Source organism: Salarias fasciatus, chromosome 5 (genome assembly GCF_902148845.1).
Source record: "Salarias fasciatus chromosome 5, fSalaFa1.1, whole genome shotgun sequence".
Taxonomy (NCBI): Eukaryota; Metazoa; Chordata; class Actinopteri; order Blenniiformes; family Blenniidae; genus Salarias; species Salarias fasciatus.
Window position 1 is genome coordinate 25,364,061 of NC_043749.1, and position 16,677 is coordinate 25,380,737.

The following is a 16,677-nucleotide window of genomic DNA, read 5'->3' on the forward strand; positions in this document are numbered from 1 at the left end:
ATGAGAAACACTGTTTATTAAAAGCTGCCTTTCATGAACGTCATTAAGGACTACAGTAGTGCTGGTGCAGGATGCCAGACATCTTTCAGCATCACACTGAGCTGCAATAAAATGTTAATTAACAAACTCTTTGAAGTTTTGTGTGTTTGTGCATGTGCGCGTGTGTTCTCTTGAAACTCAGAATAACAGAAACTTTAGCAGCGGGATGAAGATGAGCTGATAAATAAGTGTGCTGGAGTGACACCACGCTGGCTCTGCTTACCTGGATGGGGTGACATCCAAACTTAAAAACACCATGTGTCTCTTCACTGCTGCACACACAGATAGCCTGGATCCAGACAGCTCTGTAGGCCTGCTATTTAAAGGATGGGTGATTAAGAAGCAAACCAGGTCTGACCTTTGATTGTGGGTGCTGACTAACGCTATGGGCATTTTGTTAGTTGAAGCATGAGGTCTGGCAGAGTTGGGATGTTCAGGGGGGAATTTATAATGTTTGGTTTTAGTCATAAATTCAACCTTTTAATGCCGACTTTACGACAAAATAAATCGAGCAAGAAAGCATGGGACGATTAGCTAATAATTTGCACCTCATTGCAGGACGATGGTTAAAACAGGAGCACGGATTCAATGATTAAAAAAAGAATTAAAATAAAAAGCCTGCACAAGTTGACAGCTCAGTCATCCGTCGTCTAATAGAGGCCGTCAGAATAAAGCAAGGACACTGATTCTTATATACAGCTGCATGCAAATGCCACAGCTGTCTACCGAGTAGTGAAACAACAGACGAGAAATATCTTACACATATCCGAACTGCAACAGCGGCTGTGCCATCTCAGGACAACCCGCAACATGCACCACAAGCAGGGTAAAAATACACCCTCAGAACATGCTCTGCACTTGTTGATCGTCCGGCCACACGCCACGCAGGTCCACGAGTTTTCCACGCCACGATCATTATTTTCTGGAGGAATTTATTGGCCAGACGATTGACAGAGAGAGGGGAAAACACACTGCAACAGCTGTGTGTCAAATACCGTCAGAGCACGCAGGAAAGCCAAATGACACTGAGCCCTCACACACACGCGCGCGCACACACACACACACACACTTCATGCAGGACACACAGCGTCTCACATACCAAACAGCTAGCTAACGATAGCTGTTGGAGGGCTTGGGGAGGGGAGGGGGGGTCATTATATCCAGCTAAAGCGAAGAAAAAACAGACACACACACGCACACGCACACCTAGCCCTGGCCCTGGAGAGAGCGCCAGCTAAAGTTAGCTGGCTACCAAAACTGGCTAGCTAGCTGTCAAAGTTGCCCTGTCAGTTGTCACTGGTTGCACGGCGCTGCTAGCAGGCTAATGTGGGAGCTGTCAACTTGGGAGAGTTGCAGCGACGCGGCCGGGGTGGACAAACACCGAGCACCGGGTAAACACCGGACCGACTCCCCGAGACAGCGGGAGGAAAAAAAACAAGGTGTCCCCGCACGCCCCGGCCGCCACAGCTGTGTGTCAGGGCCTGTTCGCCGGGCTCAATCCCCACAACTTCAGCGCAGCTCACTTCCCCGTCAAAGTCGTCCATTGCTTGGGCCTGAGTTCAACTTCCATGCCCGCGTAGCTCACTTACTCTGGGTGAGAGCTGCTGTGTGACGGCGGCTCTCCGGTTAATCCTCTCGGTAGTTTCAGAGTTACTGTCTCCCGGTGCTTTCCGTGCGCCTCCTCCTCTCCGGGCAGCGGGTCCTCGCCGCAGGAGTGTCCCGTGCTGTCGGTGTTATGGTTCCCGTGCAGAAAGAAGCCGCCGTGGCCGTCGCTTCGCCGGTGTGCCTGCGGTGCCGTGGCGTCCCTCCTCGGCTTCTCTCTCCGCCTTCTCCCGTTCGCTTTTCTCTGGGCGGCCGAGCCAACATCCGGGACTTCCGGACCGGACTACTTTCAGGACAAGCCTCTGATCGCTCCCCGTGTGCGTGCGTGTGTGTGTGTGTGTGTGTATGTGTATGTGCCTGTGCCTGTGCCTGTGCTTGCGGTCGTGCTCTCGCGCGCTGCCGCCACAGAAACTAGCGCCCTTTCAAACGCACACACTCCCGCAGTGGAAACGCCACCCTCACGTGAAAGCGCCTCCATCCACACACCGATCAATGAAACGGCTTCATTTAGAAAGCGTTCAGGGTGAATGTAAAACAAAGTGCCTCCGAGGGCGAGAAGCAGTCCAATAAATAATAATAATTTAAAAAAAAAAAAAACACCTGACAGGACACATTATGATGGGTCAGCATGGACGGATTATGAGACAAGGGGCCCCTGGGCACGCGCGTGTAAAAGGCCCCCAACCTGTCCTTCACTAAAGGAAGAGTCATAAAATCCTCTCAAACACGGCTGATGGCGTTTAGATCTCAGTTTTATAGATAGACAGACCGTGCAGAGGACAAGTCCCTATTACATTTATACAAGTGGAATTCTGAAACAATTAACTTCAAACAACATAAGGAAAGAAATCCAGCAACAGTCATCACAGAGCTGTTGGATAATAACATTGAGATAAATAGAACAGTCTTAATATGTTTTTCTAGATTATTTCAGCTGGTCTGTGCAGCAGATTGGACTGACACATATACAGCTTTTAAAAACAACAAAAATAGTCAAGAAAAGAGAGTCTATGGACTATATTAATTCAATAGGTAGAGAGATACTGAAGAATATTGTGATTTTCAGCTGCTTTTTTCAAAGGAAAATATGCTCAGCTGAAATTCAATACAATAAAAATGATTTAGCTACAAAAGTCTTATATAGACTATTAAAGTTAAATACATTCATTGATGAAAACATAGTTGTGAAAAGAATATCAAAGCTAAAAATACCACAAATATCTTACAAATTATATATTTTTTTAAATTACAAAAGGGAAATGTGCTAAAAATAATCAAATTGAAGACAGCTATACACAGACGAATTACACACACAAGTTTAATACACTAAAAATAATTGACAAGCTAACACATTTGTATGAAAGGATGAATATTAAAGTGAAATACATGAGGAGTATCTCCAAAATAAACATAAAAAAACAATAATATGAAAAGGACTGGAACCACAGCTGAAGTTAAATATCCTGAGAAAATAACAACAAGCAACAAAATAGAGAGAGCAAGCATTAAAATGGACTATCCAAACACGAAGATGCATCTTTTTTGTATTTGTTTGCTCAAATATTTTCAATTTCTGAAAAAGAATAGATAACAAAAGAGTTTAAAATATACTTACATGTTCACACATCATCTTATGATTTAAAGTATTTAATTCAAACTATACAACGACCCCCCTTAAAAATGTAATTTTTCATTACTAAAACTTTTCTTTTAAAAGAAATGCTTAAGCAATGTTAAAGACTTCAGTTTTAAAGGAGAAAAAATGACAGCAATACTGAATTATTATCTTTCTGGTTTTCTCAGGGTTACTCCAGCTTCCTCTCACCATCTAGAAACATGCATGAGAGACTAATGTGTGGCAGACTTTCTGTAGATGTGAATGTGAGTGTGTGTCTGTTTCTCTGTGACCTGTTCAAGGTTTACATTATTTTCATCCACAGAGAGGATCAATTCCAGTCTTTTTCGGATAATGTGATTTCTCCTGATTCATGGAATCGGGTGAAAAAGGGACGTTCAACTGGATGTTTAATCCTTTAAAATTATTTAAGTACATAATAAGTATTGTGTTCCTTTTACATTTCAGTTGAGTGGCTTCTTATAATTTTTTGGATTTGGCTGCCACTTTTTAATACATCACCTTTGCTATTTTTGTGACATTTTTTGATCTTCACCAATGTTTCATAACATAAATCATTTCTGATGATTGTTAGTATATTGCTTACAACTGTAAAACAATAAATCACAAATAAAGGACTGTTTCGACACAGTCATTTCTGCACAATCCTTGCAGAATTTCTGTCTGATCATTTTTTTTTGTTTTTTTTTTAATTTGTCTTACCTCGCATACCTGATCGATGCTCCTGGAAAAGAGTCTCTGAACCATGAACATCTGTGTAAGTCAGCATCACAACAATAAAAAGATGGTAAGTGATCATTCACATACACACTTCCAACGTCCAATTAAACATTTATTAACAGTTTATGAGCTGTAACTAATGAATTTATTGCTTTTCATTGACAGAGTGATTCATAAAGTTGCTGATGTGTAGATCGATTATAAGCAGACCTAAAGAACAGTTTGCCAAGTGGTTTACAATCTACATCCTGTGCATGCTTTCATTAATAGTTAGATTTAAGTTGATTTCACATATAAAAATAATCTAAAATACAGAAGAAGCCAAGTGAGACAGAACACACTCAGCAAATGGTTCTTTTTTAAAGCATTTCAGATCAGGACCACTCTGCACCAACCAACCAAAAGAAAGTCTGAAAGTCAAGTAAATTGCCCCCTGGTGCTTTAACGACTCAACACTGCCACCTAATGCTCATCAGGGGCATAGCTTCCCTTTCACACGAGCCCCTTTAAGGTAATAACTCAGTTATTCACGTGGAAATCACTTAAATTAAATGTGGAGCTACTATTTCTAATGAGCCATTAAGTCTGCAGTTAGCCCAGGGGTTAATAAGTTCTTAATGAATGGATTTGGCTGCTAATTCTTGGCAGATTACTCCAGAAGGTAAGTGGCCTCGCTGATGAATTAAAGACTTCAGCACCCATTTTTTCCCCCTGCAGGAGAAACACCTGCCAGATGAATTTTTAAGACATTATAGAAATGCATAAATTGTTCTTATTAACAGGTGATCAATTAGAATTAATTATTTATTATCTTTAATGAAGTCATTGAGTGGTGGATATCAATTGTTACTGAGATGTTGTCTCTATAGGACAAATTGGAATCCAAACAAGTTAATTAAAACAATGGAGTTCATGTAATTTACAAAGAAAGTGCTTCAAGTAATGTTCTGCATGAAGATTGCATGTTGTCCCTGAGTGTCAGTGGTTTCTTCTCCCATTCTCTTCTTGAGTCTGGATCAAAATGCCTAAATCTGCTCAGAGTGCTGCTCTTTTATGATCTGCCGTGTTTACTCCTCATTTACACACCGTCAAATGAAGTTTGGGTTGCTTAAACTCCTTGAGACACATGAGCAAGGACTTTAGTGTCCTCAGTGGTGTTTGCAGTGTTCACAATCAGCAGAAACAAGTTCATTAAGAGCTCGTCTCAATTCGATTTTAAGCTCTGGTGTGGCATAACTTTCTGCGTTTATGTGGTCTTTGGCTCCGTAATGTTTTATTCCAGCAATCAAAACTCATAAAACAGTGCATAAAGTGCACATCACTGTGTAAATAATATTAGAGAATGAAAAACATGGATTTTTATGTTTATAGCTAAATAAAGTATTCTAAATATTTAGGTGTGTCATTCAGTTTGGCTTTGCCTGTATTTTTAATTCTTCTAATTGCAGCAGATTCGTAATCACATTTACTGATGACTTTTTGATGAACCCTGTGCTTTATTTCGGTTTAGCAGGTCGCTAATTTCACCAAACCTGTATCACATCCACAATAATTCCTCCCTCTAATCTCAAACCTGAAGCAAAGCTCAATAGATTCATTTAACTGGTGGTTATTTCATCGTGAACCGTCATTTCTAAACCTGAAAAATAAACACAGTTAGATTATCTGATTCTGATCACATTAATCAATACAACTAAACGTGAACTAAGGGTTATTATTTAACAGTACAACAGTGCCTCCCACAGGGTGATTATGAGTACTTCCGAGGGTAACTTCTACAGTTGTGGTGAAAATAGTTTCTATATTTATTCAAAACAGCAACATTTCACCAAGGCAGAAAAAAAAACAGAGGACAAGTTCTGATTGAGCACATGTAATTTTAAGCACTTACAATGTTAAAGACTGACTGTATAATGAGGTCATGTCTTTTTTAAAAGTTGAAAAGATTGGATATTCCAAGAAAGGTATGACTGATAAATTCTTTCAAAAGTAGCAAGCACTTATTAATTTTTTGGTGAAAGTTTAACTCCCCCCCCCCCTCCTTTTTTTTCTTCTGTGTGGTTTATTTTTTTCTTTATTAATTATTTTTTGTTCACTTATTTGTTTTACTTATTTACTTTATTCGTGTTTCACATTGTGTTGATCAAAAAAATTACAAAAAGAAATGGTGCTTAAAACTCCACTTGGATTGGATAATTGAGATGTTGTTCTTATGCACATCAATAAAAATATCAAACAAAAAAAAAAGACTGACTGTAAATCTGAAACACATCATGTATCCCCAAGACTCCCTTGAAAAAGAGTTTTTTTTAATCTCAATGGGACTTTCCTGGCTAAATAAGGTTCAATAAAAAAAATAAAATTACACTGATATACCCAGTAAACAAGCAATCTGGGTAGATTTTAGTTGTTACCTGGTTCAAAAGAAAGACTTGATTGAATGAATTTGGATATTTAAATCACATAAGATTTTATTTGTGTAGTCAACTAAATTTAAAAATTTTTAACTTTTTTTTTTTTTGGCTCATTGAGTTACTTGTCATAGGAATAACATCACAGAAAGGGATTTGGTGTGTTTCTAAAATAGTACATTTATATAGACTCACAGAAAATTAAACTATCTGATTTGATCTTCCCATTTAGATTTTCATGTTTGAGCTTGATTGTTTATGTGAATAATTCATAAAATTGTCAACAGAAGAAAAGCATGACGTGCTCCCGATTGATAAACGCCATGTGTTTTGGCTGTAGTACCTCCTGCGTCCGCCAGTGGCGCTGTCGGCTTTCCTCTGTCTTTATTTAAACCACAGAGTGGTGCTGTTGGGGTCTTTCAGGAAGTGTCTGACTTGTGCAGTTTAGCTGATTTAAAAAAACTGAACACACTACAAAATCTCAGTCCAAAGGTTCCTGCACGCTGCCTGTAAGTACGGAAAACGCTTCTGTGATTCGAGGTTTTGTCCAAAATCGCTGACAATGTGGCGGGAAAGGTTTTGATGAGAAGAGTGGAGGAGTTAGTTACCTGCTGAGAGCTTCTCACCTGGACTTCACTGAGTCTTAAAGTTTTTAGGTTCAGTCTGTTCTGATCGGTGTGTCAACGCAGCCTCGGTTACACTCGCAGGTACTGATTTACTGAGTTAAATGGCAGGTAAACACGCCAAGTCTTCTGTCGACAAATCCTGCAAGTTTGGTCCCAGAAAAGGGCAACTGGAGTCCAGCTGTCATGCAGAGGACACGCGTGTGTGCGCGCGCGTGCGTGTCAGACGTGTATTGTCTCACTTTTTTCTCGGCTGCCTTCAATTCACTATCTTAAAGCACTAAAGCTGCATGTTGCATCCGTTTCTCCTACATTACTGACATTAAATGAAAATCCAGGCAACATTGTTTGATAATGCAAGTTGTAAAAAAATGGTAAATGGTACACTTATATAGCGCTTTTTCATCTGCATTAGCAGAGACCAAAGCGCTTTACACTGTATTATCACATTCACCCATTCACACACCGGTGGAGGAAAAATGCTTCTTTCAATTTTAAAGGTAAAGAAATGAGTAAAGACCAACTAACAGTAATTAATATGTTACATGCTTGATGTGACGTGTGAGTGAATTGTTTGGGGAAAACAAAGAAACTTAAAACAATCCTAAAAAAATAAAAAATAAAAACATTTATTAATGTTGCAGCTGTCAGAATTCCAGCACACAGTAGTCCCTCAAAGAAACACTGCAGTTTGGTTTCAGAGCTGGGGGTCAGAGGTTACTGAGCCCATCCCAGCTGACTGTGTCAGAGCAGGTTACATCCTGGACAGGTCAGCCAGCAGGGCAAACTGTCACACACAGGAGGCAGAAATTAACCTGAAATAAACTCACAGGAAGGAAATGCAATACTCACAGTGAAAGCTTCAATTCCAATCTGGACTTCGCACAATGCACCATGCTGCTCTGGGGCGTGTACGGAACTGGACACCACTGTGTCCCCAAAGATCAGCTTTTTCCTCTTCTCAGCAGGAGATGGCTGAACCCAGAATATCCTCCTCCATCGACGGGAAGTTAGCCGAGGAGTTTGCCGTTCCCTCCCATGTGGAGGAAGTCAAGGAGAAGATGACGGCGTTCGCTGCCTTCCACGCGGCCGCTGGCCGCAGGGTGGTCCTCATCACCTCGGGAGGCACCAAGGTTCCCCTGGAGTCCCGCACGGTCCGTTTCCTGGACAACTTCAGCAGCGGCAGACGAGGAGCCGCCTCGGCGGAGTACTTCATGGACTCCGGCTACGCCGTGGTTTTCCTGCACAGGCACCGCTCCCTCTACCCCTACGCCAGGATGTTCTTGAGCATGAACATGCTGGACGCCCTGCAGTTCAGGGATTTGGACGGCGCGCCGGGGAGCTCGGGGGAGGTGCTGGTGGACCAGCGGGTTCTCCCCAACATTGGCAGAGTGCTGAAGCGATACCACGAGGTGAAAGAGGGGAAGCTTCTGCTGCCCGTGGAGTTCAGCACCCTGTCGGAGTATCTGCATCTCCTGAAAGCAGCAGCTCAGGCACTCAGTACCATCGGTACGGCCGTCCTGCTCAGACTCCGGCTGCGGCTCAGTGATGCTCAGACCTTCGTCTCTTAATGTTTATTCTGCTTCTAGGAGCAAAGGCCATGTTTTATCTGGCAGCAGCTGTGTCCGATTTCTACATCCCAGCGTCCGAGATGCCCGAGCACAAGATCCAGTCTTCCAACGGGCCGCTTCAAGTGAGTGAACACTCATGTACACGCCTCAGCCGAAACATTATGACCACTGGCAGGCGAAGGTGACAACCCTGATTTTACACTTCACTGAGTATCAGTTCACCACTTCGGCTATTTGAAATTTCTGTTAAGAGTTAGTTACATTCAGGTGAGACGATCTGATTAGAACATGTTTAAAACTGCAGGCCTTGTGGGATATTTCCAGGGTGCAGTATCAAACTTAACACAGAAGACAATAGGTTCACAAGCCTCGTATTTGCAGCAGATCATTACTGAGGAGCTTCTGATGCCGTTTTAACGTTTTGGAATTTGCAGAATAAACATTGCAACCGTCCAACTTGGATTCGGTTTGGTTTTTGGTTCAGACCAGGAATTTGCACGCGGGATCACTGCCTTCATTAGCAAAAACAAACAAACAAAAAACAAGCATTCTGTCTTCCACAGGACTGTTCATAATTGTTACCAGTGAGTTTACAGAATACTTCCACTATTCTAGTTTTAAGTGATATCAATGCAGCTTTTGGGGCACAGGAGGAGATTATTTTCTTGATGAATGAATATGACAAACTAAGTTTTTATCTGGTATAAATATATAATATTAATGAAATTGCCATCTGCTAATTCCACTATGTTCGCAATACTTGATCTGTTATGCCACACATCTCCATTCACATCCATGAATCTGAGGTCTTCTCCTGCTTAAATACACCCATGCAGACTCTTCTCTCCTCTTTCAGCTCAGCATGAAGATGGTCCCTAAGATCCTGTCCCCCCTGGTGAAGGACTGGGCTCCTCAGGCCTTCGTCACGTCCTTCAAGCTGGAGACGGACGCCAGCATCCTGCTGGACAAGGCCCGCCGGGCTCTGGACACCTACAGGCACCAGGCGGTGGTGGCCAACGTGCTGGACTCCCGGCGGGGCTACGTGGTGGTGGTGACCCCCGACGCTCAGGCCGAGCTGCTGCTCAGCGAGGACGACGTGAAGAACGAGGTGGAGATCGAGGAGAGGATCGTCGCCAACCTCACGTCGGCGCACGACAAGTTCGTAAGCGAACAGGCGGGCTGACGGACGCTTTCAGTGCTGCGACCTGTTCCGCCCTTCGTGTTGACTGGTTTATATTTACCTGCTCTGCTGACAAGTGACTGGATGCTCGCGCTGCTGTATCATTGTTACAGATATGTACACAAACAAGGCTTCCCGCCTGTTTACATGTTCTCATACCGTCTCTGTTGGGTCAAAATAATACATTATCGACAGATCTGAGAAGACTGATCCACATTGTACATTAATTCAGGACAGAAACGTTTATTAGTTTTAACAACGAGAAATCTGTGATGGGCTGAAGTCCAATAAACCTGTAAAACTTTGTGAGTGTTCTGGGTTCCATTTGGAGGAGGAACTGGGAACTTCCTCCGCGTTACTTGAGTTTGATGCTCTTCTTGATTCCAGCTCGGATTCCAGACAGCTCTCCGCTGTACCTGGTCTCCTCCCGGCGGACCTCCCGTACCTGGAGAACATCGACAGCAGGTCAGATCACCATCTCCCAGCATGCACTCCTGGAGTCAACCAATGAGCCTCGTGAAGTACAGACCTGTCCCTTCCTGCGGATGACGGCACGTCTGAACTTGTGTCTGTGCTTGACTCTGGGATTGCGGTCCATCTTCTTCCTCTTCGGAGTCAGCCCTTTGTTCTTCGCCATCTGGGAGGATTTTAGCGCTCGTGATTAGATCAGAAAACAGCCACACTGTCCTCCGTATCCAGACAGGACGGTTTTCTTGATGCTCAGATTGACTACGATTTAGACTACGATTCTGCTAAATTTCATTAAAAAAAAAAAAAAAAAAAAAAAAAAATTCACATTTTTCTTCAAGTTTCTTCACAATGTTATTTTTTACAATTCAGTCGCGAAACGACACACATCCACAGACAACATGAACATTATCAGCGTGTGTGAGGACGTACCTGGTAGGTGATTCCTCTCTTCTCATCTGCATCCAGCTCATCCTCGTCTCCATCCTCCTCCAGCCTGCAGACACGTTGACATTGTGTCTTATCCCTGCTAGATTTTTTGTCCAGACCGTCGGACGCCGATGGGTTACTCACTCTGCGGCCTCCGGCTTGTTGCTCTTCCTCTTCCTCTTCAGCCGCTCCTCCACGTCTCTGTAGAAACGCAGCGCCGCCTCCTCGTCCAGGTCGGAGTCCTCCTCCTCCTCCTCCTCGGCCTCTTCGACCTCTCCCGACTCCTGCGTCCGACGTGCACTAGTTAGCATTCCGGTACGATGTTGAAAGAAGGGAAAACTGAGACGACTCACCTTTTGTTTCCTGCTGGAGACTCCGGTCTTCTTCCCTTCGTTCGGTTTACCGGTTGGTTTGTCGCTGTCGCCCGCCAGCAGCTTACGGAACTGCGGCGCTAACCGAGCGTCCACCGCACCCAGTTCATTGATGAGCTGCAACACAGAGGGACATGTTCACCTTGAATTTAAACTTTAAAGCGTTTCCTTGTGGAAAAGTGTATATGTGGTGAAAATGTCCATTTTCTTTGCAAAAACTTAAACTTTTTTTTAATGAATTTACTCCAATCTCAACATGAAGCCAGTTTTAATGAAACCTTCTGGTGAAAAATACAATGAAAGATCCAAAAACTGTCTTTTTGTTTCAGGTGTTAAAAGGGCAACATCCAGTGTTTTTCCTTTTATGTAAAATTAACGTCTGAGACTCGACGCTGCAGCCAAGTGACCAAAACCTAAAACTCCCGCAAAATGAAACACTTGTTGAAAGGCAACAAATGAAATGCTGCTCGTTTCCGAGTTCTCCTCTTTCATCCGCCTCAACACTAACTTTATGAAACATGCTGTTTTTTTTTTTAAAGGTCGCTTCCTGGTGGGATTTTCTGGCTCACTCCCATCATCCTCCACTCGCCAGATTTGGCTTCTTGTGACTTTTTTTTCCCCACCAATCTCCCACAAGATAAAGGTCAGGCTGAAGGGTTGTTGCTGTTTTTTTTGGCACAGAGGAAGAAAAACCAGTGTGAATCACAGATGGTGCTCCATACAAAGTTTTAGTGGAGAGCGTTAGAAAGTCGGGCAGGAACACCAGAGACGAGTCTGAAGGAGCCGGTGGATCTTCTTCCTGTTTTCACAGGAACAGTCTGGAAGTTTATGTTTGAATCCTGTAGTCAATAATAAGGATAGACCAATTATCGGCCGATTTTGGGCATTTTTCTAATAATCGGTATCAGCCTTTTTATCCACCAATAGCTGATAAAATAAATTTATTTGAAAACGTGCTCTTTGGATCATATATGCAGCCGTCTCTCTCTCTCTGCCTGAAGTCACTACTTTTATCTGTGTAACAACGTCCCACCCACAGCTAAATTTTGAAGCCAAAATGTTCATTTTTACTGCAAATGAATATCGGTTCGACATACCGGTTTCCATAAGTACTAATAACCAGCATCGGCCCTAAAAAAGCCATATCGGTCAATCCTTAGTAAGAAGGTAGGAAAGAGCCAGAAACACACCTAAAACACCCAGACCGGAACTTAGACCTGCACGAAATATCACAAATTTAACTTTAACAGGAGCTCATCAACAGGCGCAGCATCACTATCACCAAACTGTTTCCACAGCGTGTGTTCATGTTCTGCCAATTAAAAACAACAGCATTTGAATTCAGGAAGCAAAATATGATTAATACACAAAAAAAAAAAATAAAAAAATGCGGAACTCATTAAAACTAAATGCCCCGGTAAAAGCCTCCTTTCTCTTTTGTTCTCTCTCCGTTTTTCTCTGCTTCCTCTTCTTTCACTTCCTTTCTCTCTTGTTCATTCTTTTTTGACTTTGTTTTTACGTAGTGAAAAAAAAGGAAAGAACTGACAAAAAAAGACAATGACAACAAAAAGAGAAAAATCAAAAGAGAGAAAAAGAATGAATAAGAAAGAGCACTGTCAGACCAACTGAAAAAAAAAAAAAAATCCCCAACCAAAATTTAACATCACCCGAAGTGTTTGTATTTACTGTAAATCTTCGTATGATCATAATACTACGAGTGTTTATCTGATAAACCAGCATAAAAACTCCAGTCTTAATCAAATGGAAAGTTTTTCTACAGCAAGATTAAAACCTGCTGGAAACCAGTTCAGAAGATTAACCTGGATTTAGGATGGTGAGAAACCAAAGAACGACTGAAACCTGAATCAGGAATGCGATTGTTCCTTCATGAAGGCTGCTTTTCCTTCTCCTCCTCCTCCTCACTTCAGACTGTGCGGACTTACATTCCTGTAGGTGAGCAGCCTCTCGATGACGGGGTGGTGGTGAGCCGGGATCCGCTTGGCCTTCAGCACCAGGTAGAAGCTGATGTTGGTGCAGTAGCTGCAGCGGGAGAGAGCCGTGAATTGTCCCGTCGGGACTCCTGCACCCGGTCCCGCCAACATTTACTGACAAGCATTCACAACTTACTTCAGGTAAAGCTGCTGTTTGGTCCTCAGGTAGTCTGCACCCTTTGGAAAAAAAACAAAAACATTTTATCGTTCGAATGACAGAAACAAAGTGTCTCCTAAACTAAGTCAAGAAAGAAAACGATTAAGTGAAATCAGGCAACATTTCCCATGGTTAATTTAAAACTCTTGAGCCTGTGATGAGAGAGTTTTTGCCACTTGATGGCAGCAACAGCAAACAAAACTGAATATTCAGGAAACGATTTGCTTTCTGGGATCAAGGAGTTCAAGGCGGATCATGTAAAGCTGGCGGAGGCCGATCCAGCCGTTACATGTGCCCAGAAGTAAAGTCCAGATTCAACCAAGTCTGCCTGTAAAGAAGCTTTACTCACTTTGTGTTTTCAACATTTAGAAAAAGAAGCAAAACCAAAAGAATCGGACAAGATCGAGGTATTTTTTTTTTTTTTTTTCTGTGTGTAAAAGAAGGAACTCAGAGAGTCAATCAGGTCTGTGGAAGAATAGTTTACAAGCACACTGCCTTGAAAACTGAAGAAATATAAGATGAAATCAGCCGGAGTGTTTCAATCTGCTGTGGTCGCGTCAGCAGTCTGATCTGAAGACACTTTGAACGGCAGTGGAAACAGAATATGGAGGGATGTAAGGTTAAAGAGTGAATTCATGGATTCAGAATAGTTAAAGGACAAAATCACAGCTAAAACAGGGCAGAAATAAAGTGTAGATTTCTTTCGACTCGTTCTTCCACACTGGAAATTGCTTGTTTGTTTCCTGTTTAGCGTTTCTGATACCTAAGAAACTAAATTCCTGAAAATGGCTAATATAATCTTTATCTCAAATTGTTTCCGGTTTATTTAATATGTGTTTGTTGCTTAAAGCAAATAATAAATCGTGAAGTTTTAAACGGGAAACCTGAACAGAGGTTTCATGTCGCTGCTTCCAAATTAAAATATGTGACTATTATATTTCAAAATGCCGTATGTGTGCACATTCAGATCCTGCAGAACAATTTTAAAAAGCAGACTCAGCGACACAGGTGGAGCGCTCTCACCTTCCCTGCTGGGATCTTTCCGTCTTTCACCATCTGAACCAGCGGCTGCACCTCGTCTTTCAGCTCCGTCAGCTGCACAGGCACAGAAATGACATGAAATATAAATAAAAGTGAGCTGGATCTGAAAGCACAGGAGCCGGTGTGGAGTGGTGGAGGACCAGACACCGTCAGCTTTCTGCAGGTGTTAAAATCCTTTCATCCAGACAAACCGGAACATGAAAAGAAGTAATCACAAATGTAAATGCCACATAGAGACAGTGTGTGTGTGATCCCTGCAGTGAATCACCTTGGCCTTGAAGTCCTGAATGAGCTCCAGCAGCTCCGGTGACTCCTTCTTTAAAAGCTTCATCTTCTCTTTCTGAGACATCTGCTTCAGGTCTTTCACGATCCTCTCCTTCTTCTCTGCAGTCTTAATTTTCTCCTCTTCTTCTTTCTCGTCCACTGCAAACTCCTACGTTGAGGCAGCAAGATGAAATTGAAAAAAATATGAGACACAAATAACACCACAAAAAACTGTAAAAGCCACTTCTGTTTATGATAAAGTCATGAGTATTTCTGTATTTGGTGGATTTACAATGAAAAATACCTGAAAGAAGTTTAAATCGTAGTCTTCCTCGCTCAGATTTGCAGCTAAACGTTTCTGGATGTTTTTGGCTTCCTCCTCTTCCTCTTGTTCCTCAGCTTCTACGTCCTCCTGCGATTTCCCCTCTGTGATGAAGACAGATGCATCAGTGCACATGGAGGGAATTCTACGAGCAGAGAGAATCCTGCTGGAGACACAAGATCCTTACTGATGGCGCCGTAATCCGAGTCGTAGAACATTTTCTTCTTCTTGCCCCACGCCATTTCGTTGGGAAGATCTGAGGAGGAGAACATCGTGACAGATGAACTCAGCTTAATGACTCAGTTTGAGTCTGAAAATGTGACAAGATTTCAAACCTAAACTTACCGTCCTCCTTTTTCCCCTCGAGATCGCTCTCCATGTCTGTCCCCTCTTCCTCCAGTTCCTCTTCCTCCTCCTCCTCCTCCTCGTCTTCTGACTCTGAATCGTCCAGCGCCATCACCTCCTCCTGACAAATTCAGACAAGAGGATTCAGTTAGTTCTTGATCTACATCCATTACCCAAAGATTTAACCAGCATACACACAATAATGTAATAACCTCGTCGTCCATTTCCTCCATATCGCTGTCCACCTGAACGCCGCGGGCCAGAAGGTTCTGTGACCAAACGACAAAAGAAATTAGAAAACAGCATCGCCTACAAAACACAGCAGAAGAGCACCTCAAGTTAACTTACCGCAATCTTCTCATCGTGAAACTGGTCGATTTTGTCTTTTGTGTACTGTGCAGATTTCTAATTAAAGAAAAGAAAAGACTCTTTACAATTAAAAACTCCAAGACATTCGACAAATTGTTATCCGAGGGTGCACAGAGATGGAAACAAATCAGAAAATTAATGTATGATTTGATAACAGAGTGTCCAGGTAACCTGTGCGTGGTCATTATGATTCAAATCAAACAATCAGATGGTTGGTTAAGCTTTAGCATCTGTAACTGGGTGTAGGAGTTCGGTGTCAGAGGATGTCAGTGGAGCAATAGGACTGGAAATAGTCACTGAAATATAGATAAAATAGTGATGACACACTTGGAAGTATTGATTGTTCACTCTGAAATGCGACAAATTCAAGTCATTCGAATCTGATGTGGTATTTCTACAACTGCTGTCTCTGGTCATAGGTTCATTTAGGTTGGAAATGTGTCTCAGGTTGGGTTTTGCTAGTGATATACTGGAAGCTCCTCAAATATTGATCTTAGCTTGGAAGAAAAACTGCTTTGAAAAGTGATCTACTGCTATATGAACCAGTCAAACTCCAACAGATCGGAGTGTTTCAGTCTTTCACCTTATCAGGGACAGGCATGCTGCTGTAGGCTTCAGGATCATCTTCCTGAAACTGCTCTGTCTTCTTTGGCGTTTTCACAGGCTTCCCTCTAAAACACAAACACGACGTTAGGGTTATATTAGGTCCAGACTGCATCTGATTGCTCACAAGTGTGTATTTAAGTCCAGATGGACAAATATGAGAAGGAGCTGAGAGTCATTCAAGAACGACACATGAAGAAAACAAGTAAGTTCAACTGTGCGAAAACGACCACCTATCAAGCCCTGATGTAAAAATCTTCAGGCTGGATTTATTCAAACTCACCGTTTAGCTCGAACCATGATGGATGAATGAGGAAAAACAATCCGCAAACAGAAAAAGAAAAGAGTTTAAATCGCAAAACGTGTTGTCTTTTTGCACACAGTCCACCATGCGCTTCCGCCCTCTTCTTCTTCGGTGGTTTGATATTTCCCAGTCAGCTTTAACTCACTAGCGCCACCTGCTGACCCGGAGGAGTCTGTCCATCTATAATATTCTTTCATATAATTTAGAGTTCTCTGAAATGTAATGTGCTAA

General features: G+C 42.4%; 3 protein-coding genes across 4 annotated transcripts in view; 1 reads left to right on the forward strand and 2 right to left on the reverse strand.

Annotated features, from left to right (window-relative positions):
- Nucleotides 1-1,893, reverse strand: part of foxj3 (forkhead box J3) — a 94,598-nt gene extending 92,705 nt beyond the window's left edge. The window contains exon 1 of the mRNA XM_030090839.1: nucleotides 1,629-1,893. The gene's annotated coding sequence lies outside the window, so the exon portion shown is untranslated. The remainder of the gene's footprint in view (nucleotides 1-1,628) is intronic.
- Nucleotides 1,894-6,821: 4,928 nt separating this feature from the next.
- On the forward strand, nucleotides 6,822-10,117 carry ppcs (phosphopantothenoylcysteine synthetase). Of its 2 annotated transcripts, none has more exons than XM_030092688.1 (4): nucleotides 6,822-6,917; nucleotides 7,997-8,540; nucleotides 8,621-8,724; nucleotides 9,459-10,117. In XM_030092688.1, exons 2-4 carry the CDS (start codon nucleotides 8,003-8,005, stop codon nucleotides 9,783-9,785), a joined length of 969 nt encoding a protein of 322 aa, XP_029948548.1. In that variant the 5' UTR covers nucleotides 6,822-6,917; nucleotides 7,997-8,002; the 3' UTR covers nucleotides 9,786-10,117. The 2 variants fall into 2 exon arrangements, with proteins under 2 accessions (XP_029948548.1, XP_029948549.1); XM_030092689.1 differs by having other exon boundaries at nucleotides 6,825-6,917; nucleotides 8,000-8,540.
- Nucleotides 9,991-16,571, reverse strand: utp3 (UTP3 small subunit processome component). Its single transcript, XM_030092687.1, has 16 exons — nucleotides 16,426-16,571; nucleotides 16,123-16,210; nucleotides 15,519-15,575; nucleotides 15,383-15,439; nucleotides 15,171-15,291; nucleotides 15,013-15,081; nucleotides 14,808-14,929; nucleotides 14,508-14,672; nucleotides 14,222-14,293; nucleotides 13,178-13,218; nucleotides 12,994-13,090; nucleotides 11,033-11,167; nucleotides 10,824-10,963; nucleotides 10,683-10,746; nucleotides 10,312-10,419; nucleotides 9,991-10,227 (listed from the first exon to the last, which is right to left on the reverse strand). The coding sequence occupies exons 1-16, from the start codon at nucleotides 16,440-16,442 to the stop codon at nucleotides 10,138-10,140; spliced, it is 1,443 nt and encodes a 480-aa protein (XP_029948547.1). The 5' UTR covers nucleotides 16,443-16,571; the 3' UTR covers nucleotides 9,991-10,137.
- Nucleotides 16,572-16,677: the final 106 nt, after the last annotated feature.